General features: G+C 41.8%; 2 protein-coding genes across 2 annotated transcripts in view; both read left to right on the top strand.

The window, feature by feature from the left end:
• Positions 1-260: 260 nt before the first annotated feature.
• Positions 261-18102, top strand: trpm7 (transient receptor potential cation channel, subfamily M, member 7; the record flags this gene model as incomplete). The annotated part of the gene is given in 23 exon segments (XM_083919829.1): positions 261-380; positions 487-708; positions 1379-1534; positions 1887-2030; positions 4980-5108; positions 5248-5499; positions 6831-7005; positions 7760-7892; positions 8034-8212; positions 8958-9090; positions 9980-10338; positions 10341-10505; positions 10508-10576; positions 11659-11747; positions 12585-12675; positions 12766-12842; positions 12951-12988; positions 13269-13294; positions 13723-13776; positions 14516-14560; positions 14787-14852; positions 16638-16921; positions 18016-18102. Coding segments are annotated over 22 exon segments (2865 nt in total). The 5' UTR covers positions 261-380; positions 487-594.
• Positions 18103-20049: 1947 nt separating this feature from the next.
• Positions 20050-20120, top strand: part of LOC310951538 (transient receptor potential cation channel subfamily M member 7-like) — a gene marked incomplete at its 5' end in the record, with an annotated part of 3260 nt that continues 3189 nt past the window's right edge. Inside the window, one exon of the mRNA XM_083919818.1 lies at positions 20050-20068. Coding sequence (XP_083775944.1) covers positions 20050-20068 — 19 coding nt within the window. The remainder of the gene's footprint in view (positions 20069-20120) is intronic.

Here is a 20120-nt window from a genome sequence, read left to right as displayed (position 1 = left end):
AAGATGAAAGGGTCTAGAGTTAAAGATCTTTTTCTGTATCTGAGAAACCACTGCAGTCTGCCTGTCCTTTACCCTCTCACTGCTGCTTCTCTGTCCTACCAGCTTGAGTCTTCCATCGAGCAGAACAAGAAAAGAAGCAAAGAAGAGATTGTGGACATAGACGACCCTGAGACGCGGCGGTTTGCATACCCTTTCAATGAGCTGCTGGTGTGGGCTGTGCTGATGAAGAGGCAGAAAATGTCGCTCTTCTTCTGGCAGCACGGCGAGGAGAACATGGCAAAGGCACTGGTGGCCTGTAAACTCTGCCGATCCATGGGCTATGAGGCCAAGAAGAGTGACGTGGTGGACGACACCTCAGAGGAGCTCAAGGAGTACTCAAAGTAAGTTTTTCTGTGCCTTTTGATTGATCAAAATAAAATTCTCCCATTTCTCTATAAAAGTAAGTATATGTGTATGGACTACACAAACTGTGCTGATGTATTTCAGTGAATTTGGGACGCTAGCAGTGGACCTACTGGAGGAGTCGTTTAGGCAGGATGAGACCATGGCCATGAAGCTGCTCACCTACGAGCTGAAGAACTGGAGCAACTCCACATGTTTGAAGTTGGCTGTCTCCTCCCACCTACGGCCCTTTGTGGCTCATACCTGCACCCAGTTGCTGCTGTCAGACATGTGGATGGGGCGACTGAACATGCGCAAGAACTCCTGGTACAAGGTTCATGTTCCATCTAGCTTTTTATTTTCAGTAACAAATTAAAGTTTAAGTGCTGGAACCAATGCCTTGCTTTTCAGTGGCTCAGTGGCTGCTGAGGTTTGACAGTGTGGATTATTAGTCTATGTAAAGCTTAATTCAAATATTAAAACATACTACAGTGGTTTAATATTTGTGATTTGCAGTATTCCTGGGGCTTGAGCAAAGGTCTGCTCTCATATCTAATCCCAATCTCACTTGAAGTACTTTGTTGAGGTGTTAAAATGTCACTCAACAAGGTTTTATTCACATAACGTTTATTAATACTCGTTTATCTCAGTTGATTTCCCGCTGCAAGCATTTCCTGAATTGTAGGTCAAACCCATTTATAAAACCTGAGGAACTATTTTCACTGTAAAATCACTACTTTGGGTTCAGATTTCCTTTCTGTTACAAAAGACACTCACCTTTTTGAGTATATATATATATATATATATATATATAAAACTGCAAGACCAGACAAAATGTTGTTTTGTTTCTCTTGATCCTTCTCTTTCATTTCCTATCTCCACTGGAGCTGTCGCCACTCTCTAACCGCGTCTTGCATTTGGCAATGAGGCTATCTGAAGGGTCTGAACCGTCCCCCCAATCCGTCTCCATCCATACACTGTCTGTATTTTTCTCCAGGTCATTCTGAGCATCTTGGTGCCTCCTGCCATCCTTCTGTTGGAGTACAAGTCCAAGGCTGAGATGGCTCACATCCCTCAGAGTCAGGACGACCACCAGATCACCATGGAGGACAGCGAACACAACTTCCAGAACACAGCGGAAGATATCCAGATGGTTTGATTAACTCAGTCCTTATCCAGTCACTTTTTCCTTTCTATATGAAACTAAAATATGCTATGTCGTTAAAACAGTCCTACAATGAAATAAATTATTGAAAATGTCATGTCCGAACTCATTATTAGAGGATGAAGATCGAAAATACCGTAGTTTCATAGTTTAGGTTGTGTTAATGGCTTAATAAGCTGTGAACAGGTTGTAATAAGAAAAGACTCTTGATATGTACTATTTTACATTGATTTGCTTACTTTCTTTCACCCACTTTCTCCTCTTTACTTTTTACTTTCTCATTTTCTCTCAACATTTAGGCCTGCTGTTGTTAAATTTGGGTGTTTTAACCTGTCTGCAGGATGTGTTCAAGGAGGCCAGATCCCACGACCATGTGGAGGCAAAGAACGACATGGAGACACACATACGCTCCAGGAAGCTGCCCTTAACCAGGAAAATTTATGCCTTCTACCACGCTCCCATTGTCAAGTTCTGGTCCAACACGGTATGGAGATTACAGAAGAGAATGTATACACACACATCCAGTCATCTACAATTTCATCCAACCATCTATTTTTTGGTTGTTCATCTGGGTAGGACTCAGAGAATGTCGCTACCCAGGAGCAGTAGCTTAACACAGATTGTTTACGTTTTTGCGTAAAATAAGGGAATTTGGCTTCCATAGAAATGGAAACAGGAATGTGCAAAAGGGACTTAACTAGCTCGCTGATTTCCTTTGCTCCTCAGTACCTGAGGCAATTAAGTCCAGCAGGGCTGTTAGAGATGTGGTCATTGGTGAAGTTCGGACCAAAAATTTACAAGAAACTGAGAGCTCTGCATTATGCTTAAGGTTTCCTCCAGCATGGTCTGACACAAAACCCTGCTGGCAGTGATTGATAGTCTCTCCATGAATGCCACAAATAGTAGAAGGGAACCAGGTGCAGCCTTGTCTTATCAGAGACATTAGGTATTGGAAACACAGCTCTCTGGCTATGTATTCCAGTATTGAGTGGGTGGATTGATATTCCCACAGCACCGCCCACAGGAAAGTTCAGGGAACTCGATCATACAGTTCTCAATCCACAACACACATTAGTGTTTGTTCTGTGCCGTTGGTAGAATCTAATGGAATCCAGGACTCAGATCATCTCTTTCACAAAATGGCATAGCAGTGTGATTCCTGGCGAGTTAGAATATGATCCTGTCCCCTAAGGCTTATTTTAAGCACATGGGATGCATCCTGCATGGGATGATCGCTCATCTTTTCTCACTTGTTCTTTGTGTATTTATATACACAAGCCTGAGGCTGGTTCTCAGGAGCCTGGGAGTCCTCATTGAGGTTTTTTTTTTTTTTTTTTTTTTCAGAGACAGGGTTGTTTTTCAGGCTGTTCAAGACTGAGAAGTGCTGATACTATCACTGAAACTACAAGTCTACCTCTGCCCAAGCTTATCTACATCTGCTGTACCTGCTTCCATTCCAATTTCAACACATCAATGCAGCACACATCTAGCTTACCCATCAGATGGGGAGAGTTAATGGCTGATTTTCCAGCAGTTCACACCTTGCATGTCAAGGTTCAGCAATTTTTGAAACCATAGACCTAATCCAAGTTGTACCAAGATACTGGACGTGTGTGTGAGTGTGCATGTGTAATCTCACCTGCCTATATGGACAAACGTTCCCACAGTCTGCAACAGGGTTGTACAAAAGAGCTCCTTTCTTTTTCAAGTGCAGGCCAACCTTGGGGAGTTCATGTACCAGCTTGGACTTGTTTCTATACAGAAAAAGATGAAAACACAAGCGTTTTGATTTGAACTAAGCCAGTATTTTAGGTTTCCACCAGAACATGTTTACATGCTTTTATGTTAAAAAAAAACACTTTTTTCTCATAATGTTTGAGTATACCTGTATTCACCCTGTCTGAAACGCTGTGTTTTAGCGCCTGGTCTTTTTAAGCCCTCCTTCTGAAATAGACCTGTCTGCTCTGATTGGTCAGGGTTTCCTGGTCTCCCAGATCTGCACTCTCGGTGCTTGAGTAATGACTGTGGCGTCACTTTCTACCTATATTTAGAAGTCCTGATGGCTCGTTTAAACGTACAGCAAAAAAATAAACGTGGAAATCTCAATGTGGCCTTGAGGTAAAAAAAAATTCGAGTGGAGGGCAACACACAGCATTGATCACACCTCATAGTATGGGTGCGACGAGATATCGTCTCACGAAATTTTGCAATAATAAAATACGACAATAATTGTCATCCAGGTGAAAAGTCGTCTCACAATATGAATATGTAAGTGTAAATGGCAACAAAGTGACAGATAAGACACAAACAACAGCAGTGAGCAATGTAAGAGGATCGTGCTGTTAGCACCGTGACACAAATGCGTAACACGTGCCCCGCAGCTTCTTAAACATCAGGCTGCAAGTTAAGGTCACAGTGTCGGCACCTGACGGACCCAAAGCCTCCGTATGTGACGAGTAGAGAGAACCCATCAGTTAGTCTGTCAGCAGCTCATAAAACGAGTGACAGTGGCTGGATAACCTGCCTTCACCAGCTGACTGGATTTACATGGAGTTTTCATGTCGACTCCATGGGAAGAAATCAACAGTGTTTAACAGATTCCTTGACTTTATTTCTCTGCCCAGCGCAGCAAGTGACACACACAGACTGAGCTGATCAGTCAGTGTAGTTAGGGGTTAATAAGTTCAAAACACATATAGGCCTATGGCGGGAGAAAATGCTGGTGTGGGTCGATAATAACCTGGAAATGTATGTGTATGTGAGATGAAGAAGTGATGGCTGTCACAATGCTTCTGAACACGCTGTGAGGAGCAGATCGTGACTGTATGGTGCAGCTACCATGGGGTTGATGAGAGCAGTGACCAGTCCAATTACATACAGTAGCTTTGTTCAGTGTAACCATGAAAATGCTGATGATGGCAGCTTTAAATTATTATTAGGATAAAAATTCCCATCTCCATTTCTTATATAATCCCCTGAACCGCTTACCCCTCCTTTCTCAGAGCAGACTTTGTTGGGAACTGTGATTTTCACTTGAGACGGAGAAGAGGAAATCTGTCTTCTCTCACACAGCTAACCGCCAGCTGAGCTCTAAGAGCTAAGAGGCCTCAGTCAAAATGGCAGACTATTTACTCCCAACTCAAAGTGCTATGGTGAGGTTTAGCCCCTTCAGAGGGCCTCAACTGACCTCGTCTTAATATGTTTGAGAGAGAGGAAGCCTCCCTCACAGGAACTGTCTGAATTTAGAGGCTCTTTGTCAACACAGTTATCATCTACGTCCAACATGTCTTATAGATGTACAGTATATCTACATTTCCCACGTTTATAGCATACATAGTTAAAAATAATTCCAGTATTCCTCTTCTCGGCAGAGATAATGTTTTAATTAGTTAAAAAACTGTTTTTATAAGTCTTGTGTTTCTCTCATTGTCAGCTCTTCTACCTGGGCTTCTTGATGTTCTACTCTTATGTGGTCCTGGTGAGAATGCCTGATTGGCCTTCTCCTCAAGAGTGGGTGGTCATCCTCTACATATTCACCTCGGCCATTGAGAAAATTCGAGAGGTTTGTGCAACAGATGTGTGATGATGTAAAATGAATGAAGATACCAGAAGTCACAAGTCATTTAAACTTCACCAAAGACTGCAGATGAATCAATCTCCTCAGCAGTATTTCTTCTTCTTCTCTCCATCTTTTTTTCCAGATGTTTATGTCTGAAGCAGGCAAAATAAGCCAGAAGATAAAGGTGTGGTTTAGTGACTATTTCAATGTGTCTGACTTTCTGGCCATTGTGACCTTCTTTATTGGCTTTGGCCTGAGATTGGCCGGAGGTGAAGCCTTTGTCCCTGGGAGGACGGTGTATTGTCTCAATATCATCTTCTGGTATGTGCGACTCCTGGATATACTGGCTGTGAATCAGCAAGCTGGACCGTACGTCATGATGATTGCTAAAATGGTGAGTTCAAGTCACATCACCGTATGATGTAGAGTAAGTAGTCAGGAATGTTTTTCTACATAGAAGAACACCTTATATACAGTAAGAAATTATTAGAAACTATGTTAGAAATGTTTCATAGTGATCATTCTATGGTACATACAGCATTAAAATGATTGATGAGAGAATGATTAACATACTGGGAGAGTTGTTGCTATGTTTTTGCGCGTTCAGAAATTGCTGATATTAATATTTATGTTTTCATTTTATCAGTTTGAACATTCATATTTAAAGAGCATTAACCATCTACATGACATTACCAGGTATTGTAATCTACTGTATTATCCTGAGCAGCCCCATCAGTTTTAGAACAGACTTCTCACCAGTCCTGCTATTATTTTTGTCCATTTACTGTGCTACATGTCGTAGTTTTAACAAAGTACTTATTTATCCTTTTGAGTTGATAGCGTACCTTCAACAGAATATTGAAACGATATGAAGGTCATGGACAAAATGAGTTGATTTAATTTTGTCAAAAGAGTAGTTTGACAATACTTTTCAAGTATACCAATTTGCTTTCTTTCAGAGTTAGGCTAAATATGAAGACGCTTGGCTTAGCATAGCATAAAGAATGGAAGCAGGGGGAGCAGGCTGTTTACCCGTACCTCATTCTCAGTTTTACTAAATAACAAGTTACACATGGTTTGTTTGATCTGCACTCAAACAAAAGTGCAAAAAGCACAAGTTTTTTTTTAGGAGGTTACACGTGGGACTACTTTTTGGTTGGGTCCTCTAATTAGTGAGCTGGTAGGGTATTACCTTTGGAAAGAGCCACGTTACCGTTATTTTCCCTGTCTCTAAGCTGAGTGTTATAGTGGTATCGATCTTCTCATCCCATTCTCAGCAAGAAAGCAAATAAGTGTATTTCATAAAATATTGAACTCCTTCTTTTAAGTGAGATTTAATTAGAGCGTCATCAGGTTTCTATTATATACACCTTCATAGCTGTTACTGTAAGTAGTCATAAACCCTTCAACATTGCCGTGTCTGCCCTGGGGATTTCAATACAGACGGTGTAAAGTTCTTTTTATCCAACAGCAACAATCAATAATTGCTTTGAAACAGGCAACACTAGACTAAACCAAATAATGGAAGAACATTGCCTTTTTATTCAAAGTGAAAATACTTTTAAGTGCGTTTTCAAATAAAAAGCAATAAAATAGTTTAGATTTTGCATCCCCAGAGTAGACGTGTGTGTGCACTAAAAAAACTCTCCAGATGTACCATATAAGCCCAGCATTATTTCAAGTTTAGCAATGTGTTTCATTCAGTATGTGTGACATCTCTTACAGGTGGCCAACATGTTTTATATTGTGGTAATAATGGCTATTGTCCTGCTGAGCTATGGTGTACCGAGGAAAGCCATTCTGTATCCACATGAGGAGCCCAGCTGGACGCTGGCCAAAGATGTGGTCTTCCAGCCGTACTGGATGATGTACGGGGAAGTGTATGCTTATGAAATCGATGGTAAGGACGATGAGGATGGTAGGGGAGATTACGAGGGTAAGACTGGTTTTATTCAAAGCTTCTTACCACAGCATGATAGCTGATTGTCACTCCAAACAAGCACTTAAAATCAAACCCATGACGGCGTAATCAATGCCTTCCCTCACAGCCTCTTTCACAAAACATGGTTCACAAACGGAAGCAACCAAGGCGGGTCTCTTTGGGGAGGGCAGGGCTTTTTGCTTCACCACAGCATCGACTGCTTCAACTCATTTGAAGCTCTGGTGGAACGAAACACCTGGCTGTCCTCCATAACCTAAGTTAGCATCCCAAGGTGTCACACACTGTTGAAATTTTTCACATGGTTTCTCACTGTTACTAAGACCTGGAAGTTGTGAATAGCCAGATGTCAATTAGGCAGTATAAAGTAATCGTGAAATTATTCTATTGAAAATAAAACAAGAAGAGGTTAGTTTTCAAATGGATATTCAAAATATTCCTCTGAGCAAATCCTAGATGCAGCATGTTTGGTCACACCTCAGATGGAAGCAGCTAATGTCATGTACCTGTTAGCAAGTCCTTTACGATACACATTCACGTGTCATCTTTTTTTCTATTTACACTGGTACGTCTTTAAAAATGTCAATGGATAGGGATGATGCAGTTTAAACATCACAACAAATACATTAGAATAAAGATTTAGCGTATTTGGAGGATTTGTGTGTGCGTACTTGCAGGTGTGTGCAGATTCCTAAAAGGCTCCTCCTCTTCACAGTGTGTGCCAATAACAGTGATCCATCTGTAAAGTCCCTGTGTTCGGCAGGAGTCTGGCTGACTCCTCTGCTACAAGCAGTCTACCTCTTTGTACAGTATATACTAATGGTAAACCTCCTCATCGCCTTCTTCAAGTAAGTGCACAACATTTCATTGCTAAATCTAGAATAATGTGGCTACTCTTTAGCTTCATAGTAGCCCAGCTTTGGTTGTCAAATATTGGAGGCATTCTCCGCAACATCCTCATCCCGAGTGTCATTTCTGTACTTTTCCAGCAATGTGTATCTGCAAGTGAAGTCCATTTCTAATCTGGTGTGGAAGTACCAGCGCTACCACTTCATCATGGCCTACCATGAGAAGCCTGTCCTCCCACCCCCCTTCATCCTCCTCTGCCATATCTACTCCCTCTTCTGTATGTGTAGAAAGAGGAAGAAGGAACATACCTATGGACCAAGTACGGCCACACTTCCGTTATTTTATGGCAGAAACCTTATGTCTCCTAAACGTTGATTCTTAAATAGAATCAGCATCTGGAATTAAAATGCTTTATGTGCAAAAAAAGTTGCTGGCCATTAAGCTGAAGTTTCTAACTTTTTGTAAAAAGGAAAAAAATGTTTCCCAGATTTGCTGACACTGTCACTATATTCTGACAGCACAATGATCTGTGAAATAGCATTCACCCTACCTCTCTAAATCTGCTCCTAATGTCATCTGCTGGATCCACTGCACCTGATTGACAACCACTCAGAGCCGAGGAGTCACTGACCCAGTCTCAATAACTGCTCACTCCGATCAAACTGTGACACGGCAGCGCTGGTCAAAAATAAAAATCCGTATTCTGTTAGTGTATTGAGTGTTTTCCGAAACATATTTTTTAAGTGCACCATTAAGCTGTAAAAGGAGAACATTTTACCGCCTGGTCAGCTGGTGGGCGGGGCTTGGTTTTGGAGTTCATGAGCAGTTATTGACAGTGACTTTTTTTCGTCATGCGCAGTGGAAACTAGCAGATACCATTAGGAGCACACAGAGAGAACTGTGGGAGCAGACATGTACAGCAGATGGAGTCAGAGATATATTACTTTCTTACAAATAAATATTAAAAGAATATATATATATCGTTAATAGAAAGTGACCATCTTCATCTTAAAGGAAATCTCCAACAGTAACACAGGTCTGCTTTCTTTCTTTCTTTCTTTCAGAGCTGTTCCTCACAGAAGAAGACCAAAAGAAGCTTCATGATTTTGAGGAGCAGTGTGTGGAGACGTATTTTCATGAAAAGGAAGATCAGTTTCACACGGGGAGTGAGGAGCGCATACGTCTTACCTCAGAAAAGTGAGACTGTTACTTGCCTTTTTAATCACAATCCTGTCTAACAATCCTTAAATAATGACCACACGACCAGGTCGGTGGAATTTGCTTTCAGCACAGCATGTTATACGCTCAGTTTCAGTGTAAAAATCAAGAAAAATAACACAAGTGCAACGTCGCATGACAAAACAAACAAGGTAGATATCACCACATAGCAGCGCCACATGACAGTCTTATAAAAACATCAACACCCATTTCAATCATCACACAACAAGACCAGCACCATCACAATTAAAACAACAATACTTGCAGGGAAATAAGTGCAGGTGCATTGGTAATTAGTACAAAGTGTTGAAAGTCTGTATGGCTGAGGGGGAAAAACTTTTTTTAAAGAGGATGGTTTGGTGGATATTGACTTATGGCGCCTCCCAAAGGATAACAGTTAGAACAGATGAGGGGCAGGGTGAGAGGGGTCAAAGATGATCTTTTGTGCTCTTGTGGTTGTGCGTTTGTGCTATAGTGACTTAACGGATTAAAGGAGTTTTCCTGTAAATGAACAAAAAATGTTACTCACCAAAATGCATGAATGTTTGTGACCTTGAGATTTAACAAACGTGTGCGCATGTTAGGGCTGCGTCTTGGCAAGAATCTGATGAAACATATCAGGATACAGTGGTTAAGATTCAATATATTGCAATATATTTTTAAGTCTAATTTTAAATAAACTGTCAAAGTACACAGCAAGGTCAAGTTTCAAAACAGTAGCTCACTACAATGAAACCGCTACTAAAGGGGACTATGAGCTGAGAAGTTGACATTTTAATTTTACCAATATAATATCAACATTTTAATATATTTCCTTCCAACACAAGCTGAGCTGTGTGTAACTGAAACTACTGTTTGTCATTTCCAGGGTTGAGACCATGTGTATGCAGCTGAGGGAGGTTGGGAACAAGGTCAACTTTATAAAACGCTCTTTGCACACACTGGACTCCCAGATTGGCCACCTGCAGGACCTCTCAGCTCTGACAGTGGATACACTGAAAACTCTCACTGCTCAGAGGGCGTCGGAGGCCAGCAAGGTCCACAATCAGATCACCCGGGAGCTCAGCCTCTCTAAGAACGTGGTCCCCAACATCGCCCCTGTGGCGACAGACACTGGCCCCCACTCCAAATCATCCGTGTTGGGCAAACGCAGTGCTGCAGAGGCTGGCTCCTCAAACAGTGCCGGCTCCAGTGCCTTTGTCCAAAGTGCTGTAGCCATGTCCCCTCCGAGCTGCGTCTCAGAGGCCACTCTCTCACCCAAAGTAAGCTGACCCGTCCACAAGAGCCCGGCCTTTCCGACTCTCCTTCCAGCCTGCCAAATGTGCCCTCCCCCTGGGCTCAGTTCCACATCAGCAGTACCCCTTCCCAGCCCAGTGGCTCCAGCCACCCAGAACTCTCCTAGCTGGGTCTTACCAGCAGCACCTCCAGCCAGACAGCACCACTGTAGAGTTTGGGGCATTTGTGGGTAAGTATGAGACTGGGGAATGTGATGTTGAGGAGGAGATGAAAGAGGAGAGTGAAAACTGTGTGTGTGTGTATCCTACTGTTGTCATTGTGTCTAAGACTTCGGGCTCTGCTCGGCCTGCCTGCTTGCCTGCTTGCATTGCAAAGCCTGAGAGGTCAGGAGGGGGGTGGGGAGAGAGGGAGACTTGTTTGGGGTACGTGAACGAGGCGTTCTGCGACGACGAGGGCAGATCAGGCACTCTGAATAGACAGACTACAGACACTGAAATCCCACTAGCCCCTGAAGCTGAATCATCACTGGGTGACACCAATGGAAATAGCAGTCTGCCTTGTTGTGCGCACGCCCCTGCTGTGGCACCCATGAGACCCCGCAGACAAAGGAGCAGAGAATGGAACGTATCAGGATCACCTGCCCCTCCAGCGTCCGGCTGTGATGGTCAAAGTGGATCAGAAGTCCCGCTTGACAAGAGGAACACGGCAAGAGGGACACGGCAAGAGGGCCAAACACAATGAGAGGTTTGAGTTTCAGTCTGAGCTTGTGCTGAGGCCTGCGTCTGCCGGGTGCTCGGGCCTGTCCATCTCCAGATCAGGATCCCAGTAGATCTTTAGCTGGTGCCTTTTCCTTTCCTTTCTCTTCTCTGTTCAGACCTCTTATCTGACGCGTTTACCTTCTGCTCCTGGGTGGTTCTGAGGTTTTCATATGCACTGTGACTGGAGCATGAATGATTGGTTGACTGGTTGAGGTTTTCAGCGCTAACTGTGATCGATAAAGGATATGTTTGGCAGGTGGAGGTGAAAAGTCTCTTATAAGAATTAGATGTTTAGCTGACCGTTTTGGTGATGATAATGTCACCAGATTGGACAGTGCGTCTTGTTCTGAATGTTACACAGCGATTGTATTTCACAATGGGAACAGTAAACACAAATAATTCTTCATGATTGTTTTGGTGGGATGTTGTAACATGAGGCATGATGAAACATGAATTACTACAAAAGAGAAATGTATTTATTGTGTTAATGTTATAGATTGACAGGGCCATTTAAATTTCCATTATGTGGGCTGACGTTATTTCTTGCTTTCAGGACATAAAGACAGTTTGGACCTCCAGCACTCCACACCCAAAGAGACCTCCAGCAGACAGCAAAGTCCGGTCACACAGACCAGATCGCAGGTAAATGTGCGTGCGTGTGCACGTGTGCGCATACGTGCGTGCGTGCGTGCGTGCGTGTGTGTGTGTGATGAATCATCCTATGGTTGTTTGGTGAAAAAAATGTGTTTTTAAGGTGTTTTGGTTCAAAGTGTGTTCCTGTTATATTTGAACACTTTGTAGATAATTGATGATGAGCAAATCACTTGTTTTAAAGGTCCTTCAAGTAGATTTTCTGATATTCAAGTAAAAACTTGTGCCTCCTTGGTAAGGTGATGTCGCCCCAATGTGTCACATCTAAATGAAGCACAGCAGCTTGATCAGCAGAGGTGGTAATACAAACTTTGACCAAACTTCAACTGGGTGCTGACTCTATTTGTTAAAAGCTGTCCACCTGGTGATTATCGAACGTTTCAGCCTGTTTTCTGATCTGCAGTTTGTTTCTAACGTATCAGCAACTGATTGGACTGTAGGTCTCTTTCCCTACTTGTAAAAACTGCCCCCCCCCCCCCCCCCCAAGATTGTTACGTGCTGCCCTTATTGAACAATGTGATTGATCAATCCATCAACTGAGAGGCCCTGATGTATCTCATCTAATAATGAATTGCTTCAATAAATACTAGATGGTGGCTTACATACAGTAAAAATGTAGTAATTTCCTCTGACCTTAGCAGAGGCTGAGATGCCTCCATTATAAACTCTGTAGGGAAACCCTGAACCATGAAGTTGTGTGTGTTGTTAGTTTACTACCTTGACAATCTTGTTTATTGCAGACATACTTTAATACAGTGTTTTAGAATAATGTTTATCTTCTCACACCTTCTTGTGTCTCCATTGCTCTCTGTGTTTTTGTGGCCACAGGCTGAAGGTCAGGGTCATATCAGAGCAGTCAACTCCTACGCTGGCTTCACAGAGTTTGACAAAAACCCGGTTTTCCTCCATCCTGACTCCAGTAAGTCCCAGTCATCTGCACCAGTTGCTTCTTACGTTTTCAGTGACCCTACAAGCACGTTATGGTTGATTATTTGTTGTGTTTCTGTAGCTCTGACGAAGAAGGACAGGAGTAGAGTGTCAGCTGAAGACATCCTCATCCACGAGGACCCCAGGGCTGCAGTGCTGGTAAGAAATGTGACTACGTGTGTTCTTTCACGAGTACAAATAATGAAGTTAACTTGATCAATGTTGTTGTTTCTGTCGGCATTTAACGACTTCTCATTACTCCACCAGGAAAGAGTTCAGTTTAAATCAGCCCAAGCCAGCAGCCTGTAAGTGTCCTCCCACTGGCTAACCATACACACACACACACACACACACACACACACACACACACACACACACACACACACACACACACACACACACACACACACACACACACACACACACACACACACACACACACACACACACACACACACACACACACAGGTCTGATGCGCACTTACCACCATATTTAAATGCAATTGAGGCAATGCATTGATGAATTAGAATGATATTCATGTCTGTTTTGTTAAACTTTCTGTTGTCTCTCTTGCTCTCTGTCAGACGAGCCCCTGGGGAAGATACAAATGGTAAGATATCTGGTTTCACTGTAGTTCTTCCATCTTGCACAGTTTAGACTCGTTCTGTCTAGATCAGCTGGTCCAGCAGCATTTACACAGGCTCTGTTAGCAAAGTGACAGGAGAATGGTTTGATTGTGATTTGCCTTCATCCACAGAGAGGAGCATGTTTTGTGTTACTTCATGAATATTGTAGATTTTTTTTTTTTATTCCAGATCATGAGAGGTTGATAGAAGTTATATCAAACACATTTAAAGCTCTATACTTGCACACATTACTTTAAAATAGAAAGCCCGGCGGTTTGAAACTTTGTTCTAGTTCTCTGTTCAAGTACTGTACATCATAGAAAAGAGGGTGAACTCTGCTGTACATAACTTAATGTATGTTTACTCATCTGGTTGAAAGCTTCACTGCTCCTTTCTTCTTCTGTGGTTCCAGCTCCGGTTTCTCTCTACACGCCTCGACACACCCTGCTCGGAGCCAGAAAGGACTGTGAGTAACTGACACCGACTGGTCAAACAGCACAACCAATCAGAGCCATATATCAGGGTTTTTACAGTTGAAAGGATTAGTCCAATAATATGTTAGTTGATCAAGAGAAAATTAGGATGAAACTATTTTGTTAATCAAAAGGTCTAAATGACAAACAGTCCCTAGTTCCAGCTTCTCCCATGTGAGGATTTTTTCCGGTTTTATTTCATTTTGCATTTAAAATGTCTTGCTTTTTGATTGTTATCTGGACATAGGACATTTGAAGAAATCTTGGGCTTTGAGAAATTGACATCGTCAGTTATTCCCCATTTCTTGACATTTAGTGAATTACACAATCAGTTAATCAGAAGTAAAGTGACAGGTGTTTCTATAATGAATAACAGTCACTAGTTGCAGCCAAAATTCCAATATTTTGCACAGTTTTTGACAGAAAGACCAATAAACTGATGATAATGAGACAGTTCTGGTTCAATGGTCTATTTAACGTGAGGGTTGTACTTGTTGATGTTTCACTGTTTCTGTGCATTTTTTGCCTAGCAACACAGGTTAATTTGCAGGAAGTGAAACTGTTGCATCAAGCTTGATCTGCTGATGCACAGAGACCTCTACTGGTGGATAGTGGAACAGCTCAGGGTGTTTTTGTTGAATTAATTTGCCCAAATGTTTGTCCGTGACAACTAGTGCAACTGATCAACTAATTCTGTGAAAAGATGAACCGTTCTCTTCTTGTTCTCCATAGCTATTGGCTCACCTTTCAAGCCCATGGAAAGCTACCAGTACTCAGGTGAGATATGAAGATTAAATTGTATCATTGTATGTTATTTTAGGTTCCAAAAACGCTTTGTGTAGATTATTAGTTAAATTGACATATTGCATTTAATTGAGAGTGTGTGAAAATGTTTTACCAAGGCGAAGCACAATGAATTAGCTGACAAAGTAGTTTCACATCTGTTCACTCTTCTCCTGCAGTTTCCCTAACCTGTCTGTGTATTTGTGTTTTCCTCCTGCAGCTGTAGAGCGCAACAACTTGATGAGGCTGTCCCAGAGTATCCCCTTCACCCCTGTGCCCCCTAGAGGTAAGTCTGGATCACGGTGAATTTCCAGACACGTCATGTCATGAAAACACTGCAGACACTTCTGTGAACAGTCAGCAGGCAGTTAGAATGAGGAAGTTTGGAAGCAGATATGAGATGTGTTTTGTTACATTGTTTTTGAACCTCCCACACCTGCACCTGCACAGTCATGCTCAGGCTGTTTATGAGCAAAGCAAAGGTGCGGCCCTTTTGTGTTTGTTTTTAAATGTTATTATTTGAGCTTCACAATTCAGGTACACTCCCTGCTGAAGAGTCCCTTCATAAGTTTTTATGATGATGTTGTTACAGTTTTGAGTGACAGTCATGTTTTCTTCACTATTTTGCTGTTTCTGTAGTTGTTTCTGTAAAAGTCTTAATGCTTGTAAGTCTGATCCATGCAGTTTCAAGACATTTCACCATGGTAGTGTTGTTGCAACAAACACATTATATACAGTAGTTACAGTATGTTTTAGAAAAAGGGGCACCAGTTATTAGCATACCATCGTAGTATTCTCTTCAAATGCCATTGAGTAATGTTTTTACTGTTATCATTAAATCCAGACTCCTGTGATGTAATGTGAGCAACAGCTTTTCGAAGTTTATTGTTTTGCTAAGTTGCAAACAATTCATGTTTGAAGTTTGAAGGCTCTTAGAAGATACATATATATACATTGTAAAATCTAAATTTTATGGCTTTAGGCTGATTAAAAGTATTTGTCACAGATCTTACTTAGCACCTAATAAAACATGTGCTTGTTTGAACCATCTTAAGAGCACAGGGATTACACAGTTTCTTTGCATCGTCCATTTGAACCAGTGAGCTAGTTTAAGTTAGTCTGAAATGAACTGCTAAACTGCAACAAATCTCATGAATTCCTCCAGACTCAGAGACGGCAGTTCCTGCTGCTTTGATGTGTTGGGCTAGTTACCTATATAGAAGGACTACTTTCTCTGGTGAAAGCCTTCTTTACCAGCCGTGACAGCTGGTGTTGAGATCCAAATGAAGGCTGAGTTCAAAGATGGGTGTGGTCCAAGCAAGGTTTTGTTAGTTATTCTTTCTAATTTTAATTTATTCGGAGAGCAGGAAACTTTGGATTCATGGTTGATGATCAGACTGCTGGAAAGAGAATAAGTAAACAGCACAGCAGCAGGTTAAAAACCACTGCTGAGCTGGGCGACAGAGGAATGTACAGACATAAAAGTAAACACTGCAGTACACGGTACGGCCTATGGCAGTGTTTAAAAGCTGGTTTGTGGAAAACAAAAGTTCAATAGACTTTGACAGTTCTGGAGCAGACTGGAGCAGAAAGCTGATTCATCAAGTCAGAGGGAAACAACAGGTTAATATCACCTGTAGCTGGCTGAGAACGCAGTTCCAACTGTAGAGTCTAGAGACTATTGTTAGTGGACGCAATAAATCATTTTTTAATTAAGCTTTCGGTCAGACTATTGATTTCTTGAGTAAGTAGCTGTGTACTAAGCAGCTGCTTACTGTGGCTTTGCGATGTGGTCCTGCATCACCCTGTTGGGGTTCTATTCACAATAATGACCGGGTCACTCTACATTATCCCTTACATAGTATAACAGTGTTAATTGCTTTTGAAATCTTTCTGCCTCCCCTGTTTGTCTCCCAAGTCTGTAAAGCGGTAGAATTTAAAGTGTTTAAATGTGTTTTGTTCATGTCAGCAGGGATATGACCTAAAGCCAGCAAATTTAATTCAAGAAGCATCAAACCAACTCTGTGTTTATCAGGGTGTGTAACTTACCTGCTGCTCTGTGTCCCCTCAGGGGAGCCGGTGACTGTGTACCGTCTGGAGGAGAGCTCCCCCAACACTATCAACAACAGCATGTCTTCCTGGGCCCAGCGGGGCCTCTGTGCCAAAATAGAGTTTCTCAGCAAGGAAGAGATGGGCGGTGGACTCAGACGGGCCCTCAAGGTGCTCTGCACTTGGTCAGAGTACGACATCCTGAAACCAGGACATCTGTACATAGTCAAATCCTTCCTTCCTGAGGTGGTCCAAACCTGGCAAAGCATCTACAAGGAGGACACTGTGCTGCACCTTTGTCTCAGGGTAGGGAGCACAAACACACCCAGTCTGAGAGCGTATGACATCTGAATGCAAAACTTATCTTTGGTTAGATATAGTTGGATGTGTTGCTGTGGTTTGTACTCGTTTCTCTACAGCCTTTTGAAAGCGTAATGTTTCAAACAATGTTGTCACTTTGTCATCTCTCATAAACACAAACACAAAGTCTTTGCTTTTAGCTCTTGGCTTTAACATCCATCTTGAGTGATGCCATCACAAGTGGACAGCTCTAAGTACAGGTTTGAACCCACCCAGGACACATTGAGGATGCATTGAAATCTGATCACTCAGACCACATTCGAAGGTGGTCTGGGCACATGTGGCCACTTCCTTTTAGCAGGGTGGATATGAATGTGTCCTAGGCAACATCGTAGCCTACTCAACTGTGAGCGAAACTAAGTACTCGTTTACTTGCTTCTCCACAACCTCTGAATTTCTTTTGACAAGCCCATAGAGAAATATCAAGATTGTGTCAAACATCTTTGGTGATTTGGTGCTTTGATCACAGTAAGGAATAGACTCAGTCTGTATTGTTTTGATTTCTTCTTCTTTTAATTTCCATCAGACTAGGCATGTGACAGGAAGTGCATCACAACATATTTTGTTTTTACAAAAAGAAAATGATGTCCATGTTTATTTGCATAGAGCGGGAAAGTGAGATCCGATCATAGGTGGTCACTATAGACGCATTCTAATGTTGTGTTCAAACTGACCACGTAAATCAACTTTGCTTCATGTTACTTGCTTGAGTTTGATTACTCCAGCTCAAATAATTCAACTTGCGTGAACTGCAAATTTGCATCTTTGCATTGACTTTGAATGTAAAACACAGCTGGTGTTTTTACACCAACATAATGTCGGCTGTGAACTGATCAAGAGTTTTCCAATTTGATCAGATCTCCCAAGACGTATGTTAATGCCAGGTGTGATCAAGGTCCTAAAGACATTTATTAGTCTTCATTACATATTAAAACATAAACCTAGAAAACTGTGGCTATGACAAAAGTATCAAAGAATCTCCATTTGTGGAAATATTTTAAAAAGCTGTGATTTCGTGCTGTTTCTCTGCGTCACTCCAGGAAATTCAACAACAACGAGCTGCTCAGAAGCTGACTTTTGCCTTCAACCAAATCAGGCCGAAGACGATTCCTTATTCACCGAGGTAAAAGCAGGGGGGTTGGCAGAACACACACACATCTTAAAACAGCTTTATTTTCATGTCTTGATAAGTTTTTGTGTGGTTATACACAGGAGATCAAAATTAGAGACCAAATTATTAATTCTTGATTTATTCTGAAATATTGTTTTTTTATTATTCAGAATTTGATAGAATATCCGCTGTGGCTATACCACTGCTGTACTAGCATTTGTTATTTGTTTTTTAAATAACCAAGGCACTTCAACAAAAACCTTTTTTTTATGAAAAAAATAAACATGAGTAAAACAGTAACCATTGTGTCAGAAGAGAAGATTTGAACAATGTTTTCTTAGGTCTATATGATTAAAAAAGGAATAGGAAGTGTAGAGGCCACAGCTTTGAATGACTTCAGCACATCTGCGCCCACACGACATCACTAGTTTCTCACACTGCTCTGGTTTGATCTTGGTCCATTCTTCTTCAGTCTCTTCCACAGTTCAGTAACTGTAGTGGGTTTCTTACACATTACTTTGTTGCCAAGGATTTTCCAGAGATTCTCTATGGGGTTTAGATCTGGACTCTGGGCTGGACATTTCATTGTTTCAACATTCTTAGCTTCAAAGCCTTCAAGGAACTGCCTTTTTCAGTGTGACAGGGAGCATTGTCTTGTCTGTCATTGCAGTTGATTGGGAGACAATTGCAGTGAAGGTGTTGCATGTTGCTGAAGGAGGTTCACATAAACATTTGCATTCACCCTGCCATGTAGCTGTACAAGAGGCCACACTCTGCTGCTGAAAGATCCCCCAAACCCTGACACTTCCTCCTCCAAATTTAACTGACTTCTTTACACACTTTGGGTTCAGTCTTTCCCCAGCCCTACGCCAGACATAATGTTTCCCATCAGAGACAAATAAATTTTGACGTATCTATCATCACTGAAGTGAACTCTGGACCAGTTCTCCTCTGTCCACACAACATGCTCCTCAGACAAGACAAGCCACGCCTTTTCATTCTTTCTGCTGATGAAAGGTTTGGTCACTGCAGAGTGGGCTTTCAGTCCAAATTGTCTTAAACGACGAGACACTGTGTGCTGAGACAGACCCTAACCTGTTCAGCACTGAAATGGCGATCAACTCCAGCTGCAGTGTTGAACCGATTCCCCATTGAGAGTCTTCACAATCTTGTCCTCTGCACTTGTTTTACGTGGACGACCGGCCTTTTTTGAGGGACTTAAATGAATCTGTGTCCTTGTAAAGTTTCAATATTCTTAAAAACGCAAACTTGGAGCACCCAACCTCTCTGATGGCTGAGAGGGTCGTCCCTTTGGCCTTCATCTGGACAACCTGCTGTCTCAGGGTTTCAGTCACCTTAGAGGTGCTTGCCATCTTGCAAAGTAACCAGGAGAGCTGCCAGATAAATAAAGTGTGTCCAACAATTAAGTAAATTTTCACCATGTGCCAGATTAACATCAATAACTCGGAGGTTTCTGAAAGTGTTCTCTAATTTTGTTCACTGCTTTTTTCACAAATTAAAGGTTTTTGTTGAAGTGCCTTGGTTATTTAAAAAAGCATGCTAGTACAGCGGTGGTATAGCCACAGCTGATATTCTTTCAAATTCTGAACAATAAAAAATAATAACATTTCAGAATTAATAGTATTAATTATCTCATTTGATCTCCAGCGTAGAAGCTATGCATGGCCAAGTCACAGATTTTGCATAGCTTGTTGTGGTTTGGCAAAACCAGTTCATATCCAGTAGGCTTTGCAACAGGTTATTTATCAGCAAAAACTCTTCATATACACAACTCGATGAACACACCTCTCATTGTGTTACCAGTCTTTGTTTTAAGTAACCTGACTTGTATAACAGACAGACATGGGAGTGGTGTGATCTTTTTATCAGCAGGAAAGAGAACACGCACATTTACAAGGCTGCCAAACTATTCGTTTTCTGGGATCTTGACATTTGTAAACCTATGACATTATCTGATCAAGGTTGGTTTTCAGATAAATCATTTGTCCTGAGTCACTTCAGATGAAACTCACT

Source organism: Echiichthys vipera (assembly GCF_963691815.1).
Source record: "Echiichthys vipera genome assembly, chromosome: 1".
Taxonomy (NCBI): domain Eukaryota; kingdom Metazoa; phylum Chordata; class Actinopteri; order Perciformes; family Trachinidae; genus Echiichthys; species Echiichthys vipera.
Note: the sequence above shows the minus strand (reverse complement) of the source record. Positions and strands in the feature narration are given on the sequence as shown.